This window comes from Stegodyphus dumicola, chromosome 10, assembly GCF_044657685.1.
Source record: "Stegodyphus dumicola isolate Sdum_Otavi_A_Nest chromosome 10, ASM4465768v1".
NCBI lineage: Eukaryota > Metazoa > Arthropoda > Arachnida > Araneae > Eresidae > Stegodyphus > Stegodyphus dumicola.
The window spans coordinates 146538666-146553955 of record NC_140777.1 but is presented as its reverse complement, the minus strand read 5'-3'; the positions used below and the strand labels follow the sequence as shown (position 1 = coordinate 146553955).

The window sequence follows — 15290 nt, the reverse complement described above, 5'->3', positions numbered from 1 at the left end:
TTTTCGATTCTTTGCTGATATATACTGAAAAGTTCCGTTTCTAATTTCGCACGATCCCTTACAACAGGGAAGGCTTTTAGTAGGGCAGTCTTGAAATTCTCGTAAGTATAGGTGGGACTTCCTGCTTGACCCAAGAGACTTCTGCCTATACATTTGAACCAGTTAAGCGCTTGGCCCCTCAAAGCGCTGGTAGCTAAGGTAACTTTTTGAAATTCGTACACGGGGTAGAGCATGAAGTGGTCATCCAATTTTTCCAAAAAACTGGTTACCGGTGAGTTTCCATTAAATGTTGTTTCTGGTTTCATCGAAGTGCGCATGGTCTGGACGATGTAACCAAATCCTTCCAGGTCGGCAGCTGGCATTTCTGGATTCTGAGCCGTTTCTGCAGGCAGCACAGGTTCTTCTTGAAACTCGGCCATGGTTATTCTTCTTCGTTGGGCGCCACTATCAGGGTCAATGTTCCTTCTTACCTTCTTCGGGAACATGCAAGGACCTGACTCGGAACAGAGAGCTTACTAAAGCTATGTTCACTAATTGTGGGAAGTAGACAGGATACACAAGAAGGGTATACAAAACCCTTTATTTTTCTCTATTTACAAAATCTTCCGTACTTCGGAATACACAGACCCGCTACTTGGGGTCTAACGTAAAAATATAAAAATAGAACTAAACTCTAATTTAACTTTAAAATAATAAACGTGGAAGATTGGCCTTATATTAACAGGAAGCGTATGTAGTACAGAGAACTGTGAACACTACAATACGTTTAAATTTATCAAGAGGATTAAAACCTCCGGTCTGGAAGGCAACCAGCAACTGCGTAACTTCTAAGGTAAGCGGCCTGCTTCGACTCACTGCTTCCTCTCTCTCGCTTGGCAAAAAGCCACAACTTAAATACTTGGCGTTCGCCAGACAAACTTTGCATAAAAACCTTAACGCTTATAATTCTGGCCGGAAGTAGAAAATAAGAAGTGATAGTAAAGATTTAAAATAAAATAAACGTTAGTAAAACTTAAGATCCTTACAAGGTAGTTCTACTTCTTGTAGGAGATAGCCCCATTTTGATTTTAAATACGAAGTCTGGCTAAAAAGTTTTAAGATTGATTAAATATTAATTGTGTGAATAGCACTATCTGTTCAGAAAAACAGAAAACATTGGACAGTAAAAAACAGAATGTAGTAAAAAACATTTTGATTCTAATCTGCTAATTGCATTAGGATGAGTTAAGTTGTTGAAGAAAATTATAATTTGATGTTTGAATGTTGATTATGTTTGTAAGGGAATTGTATTTTGAACAGAGATGTGAAATAAAGTTTTGATTTTGTTGATTTTTCCCGTTAAATCCTATGTGATATATCTGACTTCGAATCTAAAATTTCTGAAGGACACAAAACCTTGTCTAAAACTTAAAGGTTTATTGAACTGGATCTTCAAAATGATGAAAAACTTAACATCATAAATGAAAACCTAACATTTTAGGTGGAAACATTCAAAATGCTTTAAACTGGCAGCTATTCCGGCACGGTGAAAAACACTTTCTTTAAAAGGACAAAATCCATCTGGCCCTTTCGGCATATATCTCCATTTTAGTTTCTCTAGATTCAGACTTCAGCTCCTACGTGTTTTGGACTTAAACGACCGGACTGGAACTGGAACAGGACTGGAACCGGAGCAAGACGGGAACAGGAACAAGACTGGAACCGGAACAGGACGGAAACCGGAACCTATCATCCCCTGGCTTCTCTCCCGGGCAGGTCTACTCTGGCTCAAACTGACAATGAACTACGCCGCTACCAAGGAAAGCACCTCCTTTTATTGACGGCAGGTGCCGTTACTACAGGCGATTATGCAAAATATTTAACATCCTTCCCCCTAAGAAGAAAGGAAAAAAAAAAAAAGTGAACTTTCACAACAAAGTAAAACAATGCTAAAGAGCCTTAATATGCCAGTCTGTCCGATGGAGTTACAGTTCTACCAGATCGTGTTACAGGTCTCACAGATTTATCATCTACACCGAGTTTAAGTTCAGACAATGAATTTTGTTTTTCATTCTGCAACTTCACGGGTACATCATTTTGCGTTACATCTAAAGGATACAGAGTTCGAACTGCTCTAAGCAAAATTCCATTTCGGGTCTTTACTCGTACAAGCTGATTTATTCCATCAGGTCCTGGAAGTAGTTCTATGACACGACCAAGTTGCCAAAAAAGTCTTTTGTCACTACTACCAATCAAAACAATATCATCCAATTTAATAGTAACATTCCTTTCAGCTCTTTTATGCGAAACTTTGAGAATTCCCAAATATTCTTTGTGAAACCTATTTTTAAATGCTTCTCTTACAGTTTGAGTATACTAAAATCTTTTTTGTAAATTATTTGATTTAATACTGTATTTTATATCCCGCAAACTACTAGTTCTAATTTCTTTTAAAAAGTCGGCAGGAGTTAAAGCTTTAAATTCAGGATCAGAAGGAATTACTGTCAACGGTCGGTCATTAAGAACCGCTTCACAGTCACACAGTATCGTGTACATTTCTTCATAATTTAAACAAGCATGTTTAAGAACTTTTTTAAGGACTTGATTCATCATTCCGATAAAACGTTTCCACCAACCACTCCACCATCGAGCACCAGGGGAAATAAATTTCCATGTTATTCGCTCATTGGCTACCTGCCGATTAATTTGTTCAAAATCTATTAATTTGAATGCATTTGAAATTCCTACAAAATTAGTTCCATTATCACTGTACACAGTTGTAGGTTTACCTCTTTGCAACACAAACCGATGAAAAGCCTGAAGAAACACTTCTGTAGATAGATAAGTCAGCAACTCCAAATGGACTGCTCTATAAACGGCACATGTAAAAACACAAATCCATGCCTTTTCTTTGTTTCTCAACAATAAAGGACCACAAAAGTCTATACCCATTACTTGAAATATTGCTGAATCATTTACTTGCTCTATTGACGGTGGGGCTGATATGTGGTCAACAGGTACAGCAGAATATCTCTTGCAAGTAATGCATTTACTCAAAACAGAACGCACAGTTCTTCTGCCAGATAACAACCAAAACCTTTCCCTTAAGGTATTCAGTATATATTGTCCACCTGCATGTCCTTTCTTTTTATGTTCTTCCATGATTAAATTTCTAACTAACGGATGTTCTCCTGGTAATATTATAGGTCTTCTAAACTCTAACGTGTCATCTCTTCGAAACGCACCAATTTTAATTCTTAGAATTCCCGCATCATAAAATGGACTAAGAGTTCGTAAGTGTGCGTCTTCTATATCCTGAAACGATTCCAATTGAATGAAGCGAATAACAACCTTTCCTGCAAAATCAATTTCATCAACAGTGAGTTCACCTTTCCTTTTTTTCTTATTTCTGCAATTAAAGAAAAATCGTTGAATCCAACCAACAACTCTATTTTTCGATAGCTAGAAAATCGCTCACTCAAACTAAACCTTTCAGTAGACACTAGATATGAAACCACTGCCTTTTTTTTCTCGCTGGCTATTTCCGCTTCATCAGTTATGAATTCGGCACTTGGCCAATTTTCTTAGGATTTTAAAAGCCAGCTCGGACCCTCCCACCATTTTGACCAGGAGAGTTGGCGAACTGAACACCCTCTACTTGGAAGATCTGCAGGGTTAAGGTAACCAGGTATATGCCTCCAATCCTCCACACGTGTCAAAAGCCTTATTTCCTGTACTCTATTTTGTACAAATGTCCCCAATGGCTCTTCCCTTTTTATCCATGCAAGGACAGTAGTTGAATATGTCCAGAAAAATGTACTTCTGGCCTTAAAGTCTTTTAGAACGTCTGCAGCAAGACGAGATGCAATAGTTGCTGCTAACAATTCTAATCTTACAATAGTCGTTTCCTTTTTACCACAAGGGGAAACTCTAGACCTAGCCTGAAGCAACTGGACTTTAACTGATTCAGTTTCTTCTACACGAATGAAAACTACTGCCGCATACGCTGCTTGACTGGCGTCACAGAAAACATGTACTGAACACTGTTTTGGCTGATATCGTATCCACCTTGGAATTTTAATGTTTTTCAAAAGAAAAATGTCTTTTACCCATTTCAAAAATTTGCTTTTAATTTCAGTGTCCTTCATCCCATTTTACTTTAGATGAAGCGTCAAATACTGGCCGTAACTTCGTAGTACTATGTTCCTTAACAACATGTCTATGTGGCAAATAATGATGGGGTAATTCATTTACGGGTACTTCCTCTATTATGCCCTCTATGAGCCATTCTTGGAATATATTTTCATACTCTTGGCGAAGATTATCCAGTTGAAGTTGCCTAATCGTACCGTGCAACCTTTTAAGCGATAACTCAAAATTATCCGACAGGGGAGGGTGCTCTTCCAACCAAGGCAAAGACACTACAGAGCGGTTATCTTCTATTTTTACAGTATCAAGAAAATGTTGCCTGGTAGCCTCATACAATTCCAATTTACTCTTTTGTTCGGATGGGTCCATAATACCAAGCGAGTCGAGGGCCTATAAATCAGAAATACAAGCCTCTTTATTCAACATTGAAGTAACTAAGAATGTTGAACCTTCACTATTCAACTCCCCGGTTTTTCCCATAACCGTCCATCCTAACTTTGTCTCAATAGCCACAAGACCGTTTGAAATTTGTTTACGATTTCCTGTTAATAATCGTCCTGCAACATCGGCTCCTATTAAAATTTCTATAGGTCCTTCTAAACGGTCTGTTAAACTTATTCCACAGTCAGCAAGCTCTTTAAGCCATATTCCTTGTCCAATAGAAGGTACATTATTACAAATAACAGGCTGACTTAACGTATCAAAATTACAACTGTACGAGCCAGACATATTAGAGAAATGAATTTTGTAAACTTTATGTTCACACAAACTGGTCGTTGTACCACCAAATAATGCATGGCTAAAGTATTCCTTTACCGTATATCTATAACCCATATCTTGAGCTGTGCTTTGCAGAATATACGACCTTTGAGAACCAGTATCAATTATAGCTCGAGCCGAACGAGATTTTTTATCTCCTTTAATTATTACTCTTATTGTTTGCAGCAAAACTTTAGGAGACCTTGAAGAAATGTTGGCGAGCGTTTCAGCCTGATTTGGAGGCTGTTCCATTGCCCTTGTCTCACTCATTTGTGAATGGCCTTTACATAGAAAAATATGATGCCTTTTACCACATGTAAAACAAACTGTTTTTAATCTACACCTTCTGACAGAATGTCCAGATTTCAGACACAGGTAACAAGAGCGTGTCCTTTGGACCAAAACTTCTCTTTCCGACAACAATAAGTTACGTGCCTGAAAACATTCCGCAGAATCATGGAACAAAATATGCAGCCTTTTCTAGCTTCATGAGAAGAAGTAAACAGTTTAGCTGCCGTAGGTTAAGTGAGGTTCTCTTATCTTTAAACCCGAATTTCCTTTCTTATTACCGTGAGCCAATCGATCGAAAACATTGAAAGATTTAGCTGCTAAAGAAATTCTTTCCTCACTTTCAACTTCACTGCGCAGGAAACATAAAAGATGCTCAAGGTCAGATTCCCTTTCTCTTAACTCGGTGTTTTCGCCGGTTAAACTTTCTGATCCTTTACACGAAAACCTAAGTCTCTCCCACGTTTTTAAGACTTCATTCGGCAATGCTGATTCTACCAATGGGTATAATATTGCGCAATATTTGCCTCTATTTACTCCCAATATCTCCAAGGCTCTTAGATTAGATTCGAGTTCATCATATAGTTTCCGTAAAGAGTGTGTACTTTGTTTTTGAATAACAAGGGTTAACAAATCAAGAATATAAATCTCCGTTAGTAATTCTTTGTTACCAAAACGCGTTTGCAATGCTTCAATTGCGCTCTTGTAACTATCGCCAGTTGGCAGAAAGCTTTTAACTAGTTCCTCTGCGGGAGAATTCTTCTCCATAGCTTGTGCCAAACAAGATTGGAACCGGAACCTATCATCCCCTGGCTTCTCTCCTGTTGTGTAGTGAATTTAATATAATTAAGTGATTCATAAAAATCAAAATTTTAATTTGTAATTATTCAAAATTTGAGCTACACAACAAGTTTGGTTATATTCTTTTATTTGGCTTATTAATTCTAGTGTAATCTATTTCGGCTATTCGAGTTTATGCGAACTGCGTCTTCGATTTTGTACACTCAGACAATGGATTTAGGTGAAATTCTCATGTAACAAACTCAGTTTTTCATGTTAAAAATTAATTTGATTTCTTAGTATTTAATATAATTAGTTGCAGAAAAATTAGCTCTTTAATTTGACATAACTTTTGTTTTCCTAACTTTAATTGCATTTTAGTTATGAGCTTTAATTAGTAGATTTTTTTCCGTTTTCATGGTGATTTCTCTTGTGGGGGAAGAAATACCCTTTTCCAGTAAAATAGTCACTTTTTTTCGAGTTTCAGCGTTCCCTCGTTGAGATGGTTTGCAGGGTTGTTGAAATTCCAAGTTTCCCCCTTCTTTAGGCTTGGTTATTTGGCGGCGGCTTGGCGATTTAGAATTTCCGTTGAGGTTTCAAAGTGGTGGCTTTGGCGAGTTTGCTAACATGAAGGAATGCTGTAGTTGCAACTGGTTTAACTATTGGCGAGGAGGGAGTTGTGCCAAGTTGGAGTTCCGGTGCTCTCCCTTTTAACAGGTTGTTTTGTGGAACGAGGTGACTTTTTGACACGTTTTTGACTGTTTTCACTTGCCGAGAAGAGGAGCTAGCCGACAGCTGATTTTGTTTCTGGAACCATGTTCGAGATGAAAATTTCTGAAGGGCCATTGTTAGGCCATTGCTTCTCGAATTTACCCTAATGATGATGGCTCCAGTAGCCGTTTCTCGTGGCAGTCGGCCTGAGAAAAATGTTCGGCATCTTTATAAAGTGAATTCTGACTGCACAGATAATAGCTTTAAAAATGATCTGCAAATTCAATAAATTTTTTCAACATCGATATTAGTTACATTTTTCGTTCTACTCATGTTTTTTTTTTTTTTTTTTTCCTTCTATAAGTAAACAAGTGCTTCCTACCATGGTTAACGGTCAACAGTAGTGAAGAATCTGCATGGATCCACATTTAATGCCTTATTGATTCCTTTACCTTGCCTTATTGATAGAAATTCATCTCAACCTTCTTCCGAGTCTAATTCGGCAAAGTAATGGTGTCCTGCTTTCACCGATGCTTTGCCTGCAAATATGGACAATGGACAATTCATCTTGCTTGGTGAACTGCAGATGGCACGATAACTTGATTCGTAATAAAGAGGTGTGCTGTTTCTGCTTCATCGGAAAACGACGTCCATTGTGTTCGGGATGTTGTTGTCCTAGCTATCTGTCTGGATGTAAAGCTAAATGTTAAATTTATTTTAGTGTTTTTTATTTATTTATTTATTTATTTATTTTTTTTGTGTGTTTGCTTAACTATTTGATTTTTTTTTTTTTTTTTTTTGCGGTGAAAAGGACTGAATTAACTTAATTTGTTGAGCCTTAATTTTTTTTTTTGTAGTTGATAAATTTATCCTAACTCTATTGAAATCATATTTTTCTTTTGTGTGTCGATTAAGTAAAAGCATTAGATTGAAGAAAGATTTACTACCTTATTAAAATTATTGTAACTTAACTTAATAGTTAAGAAAATTAAGTTCTTCAGGAAATTATTTGATTGAATTTTTTTTGTTTGAGTTACTTTCTTGGTGAGGATTGATTTGTAATAATGCCTGTATTAGAGCATTTTTGCTCCTCTCATGACGAACCTTTTTTTGTAGAAGTGTAATAGTGTCACTACTTATCTTTATCCGGTTAAACCATATTTTCATATGTTCATAAATTTATAGTTTATTTTTGGTATTGTTTTACCAGATTGAAATAGTAAATATAATAGAAATTACAAGGATGTTAAGAAATAATTTCTCAGAAATAGTTGAATGTGTAAAGCAATAGTAAAACTTTTGTTGAATATATTTTGATTTTTTCCAACTAATGGATATATATATATATATAATTTGCATTAAGAGTAAATAAATAAGTTTTCTAGATCAATCAATGGTTAAATTTATTTTGTTTGCTCATGATTTTTACCAGTCTTTTACTCAAATTGATTTAAGGGTTAATCCGGAAGAAACACAACGCAATTAAAACAAGTTATTGATAATAGTATGTTATGGTAGAAATGAGTATTTTTATTGTTGTGGTCAATTAGTAGGGTACCTTTTTGGTAATTTTCAAAAACGACATAACACTCTCGGGCAGGTTTACTCTGGCTCGAACTGAAAATGAACTGCTCCGCTACCAAGGAAAGCACCTCCTTTTATTGACGGCGGTTGCCGTTACTACAGGCGATTATGCAAAATATTTAACAGATTTAAAAGTGACAAAACTGTTAGCAAAACTTATCAAATGGTACAGAACGCTTACTGTAAATTGTGTTTGTTGCATTCTGGTATGTTTTTGTGGTTTGGTAGATTTTGAGATTGTAGAGATGATGAAAGAATGAAATATCCTTGCACAATTGGCCTTAACATCGAAGCTGTCCATGTGACGTTAAATCAGGATTGTTGAATAACTCCTTCAGGATGGGTGTATCATATATGCATCAGCAGCTAATTCTCTTATAAGAGGACATGCCACTTAGTGCAACTCAACTTTGAGACGGTGTGTTCCACCAGTGCAATGTAGTGTGTGATGCACAGTGCATCACCCGGCTGCTAGCGACATTTGGTATTGCTGTATGTATGACACATCCATCTGCAAAGAGTTTTTAAGTTCAGCAGCATGCCGTTACGAACAGGTTAATGATTAGAATGTTAGAATTGCAAACATTTAAATGTTGATAAACTGTCCATACTGTTATTGGTAAGGATTTAGGAAAAAGGAAATTGTGTGCATGTTTTATTCCATGTTCATGAACAACAGAACAAAAGGATGATTGAGTGAGTGGCTATTTGTCAGGATCTTCTTGACATGCAAAATCGCAATCCAGATTTTAGAAAAAAAATCATCTGTGATGAATTGTGGTGCTTAACTTACTATCTAGAAACAAAAAGGCCAAGGGTTGGCAGAACTCTCCAAAGAAGGTTTCCAAAAATCCAAGGTGAAGATAATGCTAGCTATTTTTTTTTTTTTTTTTTTTTTTTTTTTTTGGCTGCAGAGGATCGATTCACCAGGAATTGTTTCCTGAAGGGAATACAGTGAATGCAGTGTTTCACATGAGACTTAGATCAGCTATTAAAATGCATCCCACACGTGTATCCAGACTTTCACGGGAAAAAAAAAAAAAAATTCTTGCTGCACAATAATGCATTGTACACCATTCCCTATTCAATAGACTTATCAGCACTAGATTTTTTTTTTGTTTTGTTTCCAAAACTGAAATTAAAGCTGAAAGACCAATCGATTCAATGTAATCAAGACGATTCAACAAAATATTATGAGGGAGCTAAAAGGACTTTCAGCAGACTATGGAATGGCTTGCAGATCATGCCAACTCATGTGTAACTTCTCAAGGGTTATATATAGAATAATAGGAAAAAAGAACTTTTTTACTGCTTTTATTGTTTTTTTATGAGCTTGGTCCTAAAACTTTTTAGCTAGACTACATTCAAGTAAATGCTTTATAAAGTAGATCTTTTAACCTCGATGAAACTATTGAAACATCAGGAAAGTTTCTGCTAGGTTTATTCAGTCTGTGTATCAGTAGTAAAAATTAAGGTTTCTCATATTTTATGGTATTTCTATTTCATGTAGGGGATAAATCATTTTGATTCTAGATATGATAACAAATAAAAGCATTGTACAATGAATCTAATAAGCTCTGTAGAGTTATTGAAACATCAAGAAAGTTTCTGCCAGTTTTTATCCCTTTAAGATTGCAAATGTAGCATTGATTTATATTTTTAGTCACAGCAATTTCCATGATGGTCAGCATTTTTCTTATTATGTAGCAAGCAGTCTTACGATACATGAATAAAAATGTGAGTTAGCCTGTATTTTAGGATTCCCCTTGGATTATTGTCAAGTTGTTTCATTTATCGCCAAGTTGTTGTTTCATTGATGGTAACCTGAGTAGTTGAATGTTATGACATGATTGGTTGCATGATTGTGGTGAATTTGACTGAGGAGAAAATGTTTGTTGAATGTCAGTTAGAAAATATATTGCATATTGTGGGCTTTGCATTTTAAAATGGCTGCTGGTGGTAAAGTGGGTGTTTGGTGGTATAGAACGAAAGAGCAGAAGGTTTTTTTTTTTTTTTTTTTTTTTTTAAGTGGTTGAGGTCAGAAGAAATGAAACTTTGTTGGGTGTAATTCAATGAAATTATAAGTGTCCTACTTGTAAGAAGGAAATGTGTCTGGTGGAACTTAAAAATTATTCAGATGGCTTTGAATGTGTTTCTCGCAAGAAAAGTTCAAATGCTCACATATAAAGCATTCCATTAGAAAGGGAACATGGTTTGAAGAAAGTTTTTGGATGCTGGTAAGGAATTTTTTATGCCACAGACTGAAGACACGAGAAATTTCTAAATAATGTAAGTGGATATTCCCTTTGTGTAGTGTGTAGATATGATAAGATGCATTTCCTTTTTTTTAATGTTATTTCATTGATTTAGAATGCAATTTATTGAGATTATATATTTTTTTGTTTGGTTGTAGTGTAGAATTGAGTGCTCCTTTGATTTTTAAGTGAAAATATATTGATGTGTACATGGACAAAGTCAAGGCAGTGCGCAATGCCAAGTTTGTACAATTCGCTGATGTTTTTTTAAGTTAAAAATAGATCGATGTGTACGTGAACACCGAGTTTGTGCAATTCTTTGACTTGTTATTTTGGTTTTGTGTAGTGGCCATCTTGAAATTTGCCTTGCTGGCCAATCACCAAAAAATCGCCAATTTTTCGCCTTAAATACATTTTTACCAAAATGTGTTCCTGAAATCAGATTTTTTTAGCTTCAGAAAAACTTTAATTTGAAAAGTAGTTTTAGTTTGGCATGAGAAAGTTATCAAAGGAGACAAATCTAAAGAATGAAGAGATAATCCGGATCAGGATTTTTGGCCAGAAATTAACTGTATGCATATTTACTAGTATGAGCGTTTGTTCCTATATTCTTTTTAAAACTTTTTAAAGTGATATCATAATGAAAAATTTCAGACATGTTAAATTTTTTACTGCATGTTGCAACTGATGATTATTTTTGATAAGCTATTCTGTAACTTCTTCTTCTTCTTCTTCTTTTTTTTTTTTAAAGTCACTAGATGAAGTTATTGTTGAAATGGAAACTTGTGAAGATCTTAGACCTCCAACTCCCATGACAAATGAAGCCAGTTACAAGTAACTATTAACATTGCTGATATTATATCTAATAAAAAATATTCAAATGATATATATTTTAAATTAACTATTATGTAGATACTTGAATGTTGGAATTTCATTAATAGGAAATGAAAATGTCCAATTTTTTACTACATGCCCAGCAATAAACATGAAAAGTGCTTCAGAATTTGTATTATTTTCATTTTTAATTATTATATGAATAATGTTAAAAATTTTGGAAAAAAAAAGTACATTTTTGGAAATATATATATTTAGGTCTGGAGGCAAATATGGATTTTCTGACCGTGTTATTGATGGTATGACCGTGGTGGTGAACTCTGTTGTCATAAATTTTATTTCCCCTGCTTTTCAAGCTTCATTCCAGGTAAAGTTAAATGCTTTTTTTTTTTTTTTTTTTTTTTTGTCCAAGACTGAATGTAAATTAATTTTCTTAAGTTTTATTAAAATGAATATACATATGAATTTCAAAAATTGAATGTGTATTATGAAAATCCTAATGCAGTTGAGCATATGTCTTTATGGTCATTTTAGGGCTGTAATATTAAATATTCATTTCAGTTTATGTTTAAATTTAAATTTTCAGTTTATGTTTCTTAAATTGAAGATGAAACTCAAGTTAGGTAATTTTAATTTTTGTGTAATTAACTTAACATGCTCTTTTTGTAAGAAGGTAAAAAAATATAGAATTACTATGGCAGAAAAAAGAAAAAAAAATACCAACACCAAGAAGGATGTTGCTAGATAAGCGAAATTTGGTCGGCATGTTTATACATCTGAAAGGTGGCATCAATTCAAATTTTGCGTGAGGTGCATAAGTGTGGTGCTGGTAGTGTCACTAAGAACATGCAAACCAGGTTTGCTTTAAATATGCACTGTTAAGTTCATGAAAATTATTTATCTTTGCGATTTAACATAGTTGATATTAGTCAAGAATGTCTTTAAGAAGACGAAGAAGCTCTTACAAACAGCTCTTTGAATGAGGCCATGTATTAGGGTTACTAGAAGGTGAATTTTCTTGCCACAGTATTTCAGAAAGACTTGGTAGGAATGTTTACAGTCTGCATGATTGTTAGCAGCAGTGGTCAAGGAAAAGTATTGGCTCAAGAAGAGGTTCTGAGCAGCCAAAACATGGCACTACTGAGAGGGAAGACTGCTGTGTTAGGTGTGTTGCTGTGGCTCATGACACTGTGTCTGCAGCAGAAATTTAAGTTGCAACTGGCACCACAAGGACACAACGAACTAATACAAATTGGTTACTTGAAGGACAGTTCCGAGCCAGACACCCTGTAGTGTGCATTCTGCCAACTCCAAACCACTGCCATTTGCTATATCAGGGGTGTTAAGCTAGAGCTTATTAGAGGATAGAGTGGAAATCTGTTTTCTGATGAAAGTGGGTTCTGCCTTGTTGCCACTAATGGCTGCGTGTTGGTTAGAAGGAGGCCAGGTGAGCATCTGCTACCAACCTGTCTGAGGCCTAGATGCGCTGGACCTACACCTGGAATTATGGTATGGAAAGTAACTTCATATGACAGTAGAACACTTTCGTGGTTATCTTATGCACCCTAACTGCAAATTTATACATCAGGCTGGTAATTCGGCCTGTTCTGCTGCCATTCATGAATGGCATTAAAGGGGGTGTTTTCCAACATAATACCGCTCACCTCACTGTTGCAGCTCATCATATTCTACAGAGTGTCTGCATGTTGCCTTGGCTTGCTACATTACCAGATCTTTCTCCAGTCAAGCATGCATGGGGCATCATTGGACAACAACTCCATCATCATCCACAACCAGCATTAACTGTCTACAACACATCTGTTGGTTACACTGGTTATTTAATGTACCAACATTTGACATTTGAAATAGCTCTTCTTGTGCTTGCATTAACCTGTGATCTTGAAAATTTAATCAATTAAGTATGTTACCTCAACAAATGAATAGCTGAAATTTCGCTACTCTACATTAATTTTTTTTCTTGGTGTTGGAATTTTTTTCTATCAGTGTATTTAAAAGTGTAGTTATCAAAATATCACTATCATATTCAGCAAATTTTCTCTATGAATTATGAACCCATGTACATTAATGGACTATAAAATTTATGTACAGTGGTGAAAACAGGTTATAGCCATGAAATTCCTTATGGTTAGAATGCAAGTTGCTTTGTTAATAATTCAAGTTTAGTCCAAATGTATGCAACTGTGATTTTGCAGTGGTGCTGCAAACCCATGCTGGCAGTACTCCATTAATGTGAAAAACAGCTAAGCAGACTAATGTCAGACTTTTACAATTAGTGGACCTATCATTAGGATGAAAACTGCTATATAGTCATTGCACTATCCAGATGGTATAGTAGTTGGTGATGCTCACTGCCATATGGATGAATGCAGGTTTGAATCTCGAAGAGAGCGTGGATTTTTGTAAGTGCATGATGTCTGTGTGGCAAGGGAGCATTCAAAATACACCACAAGCTAAAATGACTCTTGAGTGGTTGGTGGTAGGGTAAGAGAGGTGGGAGACCCTCGAACCGCCTCACGATTGTCATTCCTTAAAATTGGGATGAAATTGCACAGTTAGTGCAAGTGACAGAAGACGGGGATACCTGATGTCTATCAAAGGTAAGCAGGTACAGTAAGACCCCGCTTAACGCGGGGAATACGTTCCATCAAAGCGGGGAATACGTTCCATCAAAGTAGAGCGTAATGCGAAACAGTGCTAAACGAGGCTATCTTTACATGTAAATATTGGGGTTAGGGGAAGATGGCTAGGAAATTGGTTAGGTATTAAATTTAAAAAGTATGTTTTTTTAATAAAAATAAAACCAAACATTTATTTCTTAAAGCCCAAATTAATACCACATTATTATTTCTTGCAAAAATAAAAACAAAATATAAATAACAAAACGAATATTCTTAAAAAAACAAATAAAATTCTAAGTCACTCATATTTAGTTAGCCTTCCGCGTTTTCAGTGTTCTGCCTTTTTGTGACAAAAGCATCTAATGTTGTTTGCCTTTTTCTTTTGCGTTGTTCTCTTAAAAGTTCTTCATAAATGGATAGAGCATCTCTAACACCATGCCTTACTTTTGAGCTCCTGTCAAAATTCGGATCATTTTCAATGAATTGATCCATTATTTCAGTTATGGTAGACAAACTCCTTTTTACAAACGCCATCGAAAGTTCTTTTTGCTCTTCTTCTGAATCACTGCTGTCAACATTTTTGTTTTCTTCTTGTTCAGTTAATTCCTTGAGCTCATCATTAGAAAGACTAGCCGCTGCTTCTTGAATTATTTCTTCGACATCTTCCACATTTACCCCTTCAAAATATGTCTGTACAATACCGCACCAAACAAGAAATACAAGTACACTCTTTCGGATATGTATTTGAAACCTATCGCTGCATAATATTTCGGGGAATCCCCGTATGCTGCGAGCGATTTCGTGGAATCCCCGGGTTGGCTAAACCGAAACAGTGTTAAGCGGGGTCTTACTGTATATGTCCCACAACCCTCCACTATCTTGAACCGGCAGCTTCTGAATCCCGGGAGGCCTGCCTCGGGAATGCATTTGCTTTTCTGTGAAGTTGCATGAACGAACAGGGACCTGGATGATGTTACATGAATACATTAGCTGCATGAATATAAGCTGTTAAAATAAATTAGCTGTTAGAATGCATTGGTGATGCTCTTGGGTGCACATTGCCATAATCCTTAGATACATCAATAAATACTAATAATAATACATGTAAAATAATAATAAAATATCAAAATGCTAATATTAATAATAGTCATACTGGTACTAATAATAATAGTTCCTAAATGCATAAAATATGATCCATCAATAAAATACATTAATACATTGGATACATGATAAAGTTACATGAATACATTAGTTATGTACTTGACAGCTTGATTACAGTAAGACATACATTATATCTTCTTACATTCATTAT

The 15290-nt window shown here is 35.5% G+C and overlaps 1 protein-coding gene across 1 annotated transcript in view; it reads left to right on the top strand.

Annotated features, from left to right (window-relative positions):
- LOC118205714 (bridge-like lipid transfer protein family member 3B) overlaps nucleotides 1-15290 on the top strand; it is a 122019-nt gene that overhangs the window by 22771 nt on the left and 83958 nt on the right. The window contains exons 4-5 of the mRNA XM_085825687.1: nucleotides 11257-11339; nucleotides 11598-11706. Coding sequence (XP_085681813.1) covers nucleotides 11257-11339; nucleotides 11598-11706 — 192 coding nt within the window. The remainder of the gene's footprint in view (nucleotides 1-11256; nucleotides 11340-11597; nucleotides 11707-15290) is intronic.